The sequence below is a fragment of the Clytia hemisphaerica genome, unplaced genomic scaffold (assembly GCF_902728285.1).
Source record: "Clytia hemisphaerica strain Z4C2 unplaced genomic scaffold, Clytia hemisphaerica genome assembly, whole genome shotgun sequence".
NCBI classification, from domain to species: domain Eukaryota; kingdom Metazoa; phylum Cnidaria; class Hydrozoa; order Leptothecata; family Clytiidae; genus Clytia; species Clytia hemisphaerica.
The window spans coordinates 362,095-366,111 of NW_027104047.1; the positions used below are offsets into that span (position 1 = coordinate 362,095).

The following is a 4,017-nucleotide window of genomic DNA, read 5'->3' on the forward strand; positions in this document are numbered from 1 at the left end:
GGTTTGGAGTGCAATTAACGATTAATCACGAGTAACAAAGGAGAAAATAGTAATTTGCACGAGTCCGAAGGACGAGTGCAAATTAAGGTTTTTTCTCCTTTGTTACGAGTGATTAATCGTTAATTGCACGACAAAACATACGATTCCGAGGTAATCGTCAGTAAATAATCATTAGTAAATCATAGTTTTTTGTTCTTTTGTTTAAAAAGAAAACATTGCAGTGTAATTTTTCTTTGTTTTCAATTAAAAGAAGCTATAACGTAAAATTTCTTTGTTCTTTTTTATATTGAAGAAAAAAAATGTCTTTGTTTTTTATTATATAGTAAAAAAAAGTCTCTGACACAGGACTTGGGAGAGAAAAGAATAAGGGGACAAAAGTGTCCCCCCACCGAAGAGTGCAAAAAGTGGTAATAGTGCAATTAACGATTAATTGCACTCCTCTAAACCAATCAGATTCGAGTAATTTTGCACGGCTGACGATTAGACTTTAAACACAGAATTATATTAAAATTCTTCTAAATATCAAAATTAAACGTGATTCATTTGTGTTCTTCAGGTCTTTTTGGGAATAATCTATGAGGATGAAAACACTAATGTAGGAGGCAGAAAGATTCTTGAGAATTTACAAGGGTACCAGTCAACAACTGGAGAAGGAGATGACAAGACCTTTACTGAAAAAGCAGTTGTTGGGGACCAGTTGACAATCGAGAGATTGCTCCAGATAATCTTTCAAGCACTAGGTGCGTTCGACCCAGAAGAGCGATTCGAAGGAATTCACTGTGAGGTTGCTGATTTCCATTTTGACATGAAAATAATGCAGGTAACAAATTTATACTTGCAACGCTTTTAAAAAATTCCTACTTTCATGGAACTAACTACTGTGCTGGTTTTGAATCGAAAAGGCGAACGTTTCCAAATTTAAACATCGAATTTCCTAATATTTTCATTCAAATTTTTTATTCTATATTTTTTAGTATGCCATGGATCATTTCTTCAAAAATTCTTTCACTGACAAGTGCACGTTGGGGTCCGACAAATCGTTCATTAACAGAAGAAATGTGTCAACTGAAGTCAAAAAGCGTTATTCTGCAGTCAAAAGTTTTCTTGACGTTGAATTTCATTGCTGCTGCACTAGAGATCCTTAAAATTAATGACCTTGGCGAGGAAACAAAAACTTTCAACATGAATTATTTTAAAACGAAAGCTTCAACAACGGAAAAAAGAAGGTAAACTTAACTTCTTTAGAAGGGAAACGTAAATGAGGGTTACTCTTGTCCTCCTCAAAAAGACACAAATCCGTTTTTTTGGACTAATTGTAATATTAATAAATTTCTTGAATAAAAAGGTACTACAATTACTTAACCCTACCTGGACTGCCCCCCCCCCCTACATATTTTTTCTCCGGTGCTCAAAAACTATTGACTGTGCTTAAATTTTTTTTCGACTTTTCCTAAAATTATATTAGGGAAAAAAACCCGACAAAATCAGCCTCAAATGCATTGCCTAGCAGCCACAGTGGCTGCGGTCTCAGCGGTAACCGGAAAACTGCAAAATTCTTAAAAATAAAAATGACCATAAAAACTGAACTTCTGGGAGTTATGAGCTGAAATTTTGCACAGAAACTAACTTTCAGATGTAGATTAGGATTGCATAATTGTTTATACCATAATGGGGCTATTTCAAGATGGCATCTGAACAGGTGGGGCCGATAAGCTGTTTTGATCATTTTGGCCAAAATCAATCAATTTTAGGTAGAAAATTGTTTGTAATGAACTATTTTTTTTAATTTTCTCATTTTATATGATAATATGTATCTCTATACAAAATTTCAGCTTTCTAGCTAAATTCTACTAGGAGTAAGAGAAGAAAATGTACCGAGAAGAAAATGTTCCGAAAAATTTACAAAAAGCACAAACTGAGTCATAGTGGTGCTACCATCTTGAAAAAATCAAAATTTCAAAAAATTGGACTTGTTTTTTAGTTTCTTTGTCTTGATAGAATCAAAAACCAGAACTAAAGACTGCTTTTCCAGTATGATTTTATCACAATTTAAAGATAACACCTATTTTGAAAAAATTTTCATGTGGTTTTTTTTCCCTTACATAACAAAGTATCTTTGTGCAAAATTTCATTCAAAAAGGTAGCCAATCTGGAAATATTTAAGGGGGGGCAACTTTTGGCCCCGGTCCTGTCAAAATCCAAAAAAGCCCGGTCCAAGTAGGGTTAAATTCTTTTGTCGCTTAAGAAATCTTTATCATTTTTACAGAAAATTGGAGAGCATTTGTGCTGAAGTAGTGGATAATTACATCCTTCGATCTTCTTCCGCCGAGAACTACCTCACCAAAAAGCAGGCTGAATTCATTAGTGTGGATGGAAAATTCAGATGCAATCTCTGCGACAAACAATTTGAGTTCATCGGCAAATCTCTTCGAAAGCATTTGCAAACAGAGCATAAAGTTGAAAATGTAAGTTTTGTCTCATAAATCCATCAGAAAATGCCACACAAGCTATCTTTTATCAAGAAATCGGATGGCACAGCACCATATGGTGTATATATACATTTCGACCTCGTTGGCTTGATTTTAAGATGAATTCGAAAGGTTTTAAATCATTTTCGAAATTCAATTTTTGAGTAGATTCTTATCTTGATTTTGTAGAAACAAGATGATATGTTTCACTACCAAATTGCCCTGATGGAGTATTTGGCTTTGTGGAAAAACTTTGCTGACGCTGTCAAGGAAGGAGACGGGGAAAGAATTATCAGATGCTGGAAGTTCATATTCATCTACCTTTTCAATGATGGTATCCTCAACTGAATTGTTTGCTCAGTGAAAAAGATGCTTATAGTCTGATGTGGAACCGGACTTGTAAGAGCAAAAATGGGAAAGGTATTTTCTTTTCACCTACCTTGTTGGTGCCAAATATGATATTTTGTCTTCTTCTCATTGCAAACAGAGTAGCCAAATATTTTCCATTCTACATGAAATATTCAAATGACCTCAGAATGATGACCTGGAAAAAAGGAACATTGAACGAGGATTAATCTCTTTTAGGCCATTGGAATTACTTTTCTAATCCTTTGAACAAAATTAGAATGTAGTATAAAACCAACATGTTATAATTAAAGTTAATTTTTTTCTTTTATAAAAAGGGTACAACATACCTTTGGATTTGGAGTGTGAGCACTTTATTCGATTGGTGAAAACAATCAAGAGGAAGTTAGGTCCTAATGCCATGGACGAGAAAGTGATGACAAGGTAAATGTCTGTAACAAATCTATGTTGACCTGAAAGATAATAAATATTATTGAATAAAGTTCAATTAGCACAGGTATCAAGATTTAGGCCCCCCTTAATAAATAAGGTCGTTCTGAAATCCAACTGTACTCCCTAAAAATCGAAGATGGGTAAGTACCCCTAGATTTTGGTACCTGTCCAGATTTTTGTTTTTGGAGTACATGGTTGGCGCAAAATTTGTTTTGAAAATTATACCAGAAAAAATTGGAACTGAGACTAAAGATTTCCAATGAGCCTTGTATAAAAAGGTTTATTGAATAGTGCCACAAACGAAAATATTTCAATTCTTGGTGTAATTTGCTGATGATTTTCCTACCCCCCCCCCCTGGATTATAGCATGAATATTTTGCCCCTTCTCCTGAAGTGGAAGGTACCCCCTGAAATTTCAGAAAAACCAGCTATTTGAAAGAAAAATTTAAGTGCAGCCCCCCCCCCCTTAGGGTAAGGGGCTGAAGCTATGGTTCACCACAAAAAGACCATGGAGGTTGAGAGAAAACGCATTGAGAGTAATTTTTCAAAAACTTACAGGGTTTTTATCCAAAAAAAGTTTATTTATAAACTAAACAATTTAACATTAACTTCAATGATATTTTCAAATCTATATACATAACTTTTCACATGTCTTTCAAGGTATGCAAAAGCACTCAACTTCAACAAAGAGCTTCTGGATAGGTTTGACGAAGAAAATGAATTGAAACGCAGGTCGGGAAAGCATGCTAAG

At 34.4% G+C, this 4,017-nt stretch overlaps 1 protein-coding gene across 1 annotated transcript; it reads left to right on the forward strand.

The window, feature by feature from the left end:
* The first annotated feature begins 1,123 nt into the window (after window positions 1–1,123).
* On the forward strand, window positions 1,124–2,893 carry LOC136811880 (uncharacterized). Its single transcript, XM_067068504.1, has 3 exons — window positions 1,124–1,226; window positions 2,267–2,465; window positions 2,658–2,893. The coding sequence occupies exons 1-3, from the start codon at window positions 1,183–1,185 to the stop codon at window positions 2,814–2,816; spliced, it is 402 nt and encodes a 133-aa protein (XP_066924605.1). The 5' UTR covers window positions 1,124–1,182; the 3' UTR covers window positions 2,817–2,893.
* The last annotated feature ends 1,124 nt before the right edge of the window (window positions 2,894–4,017 follow it).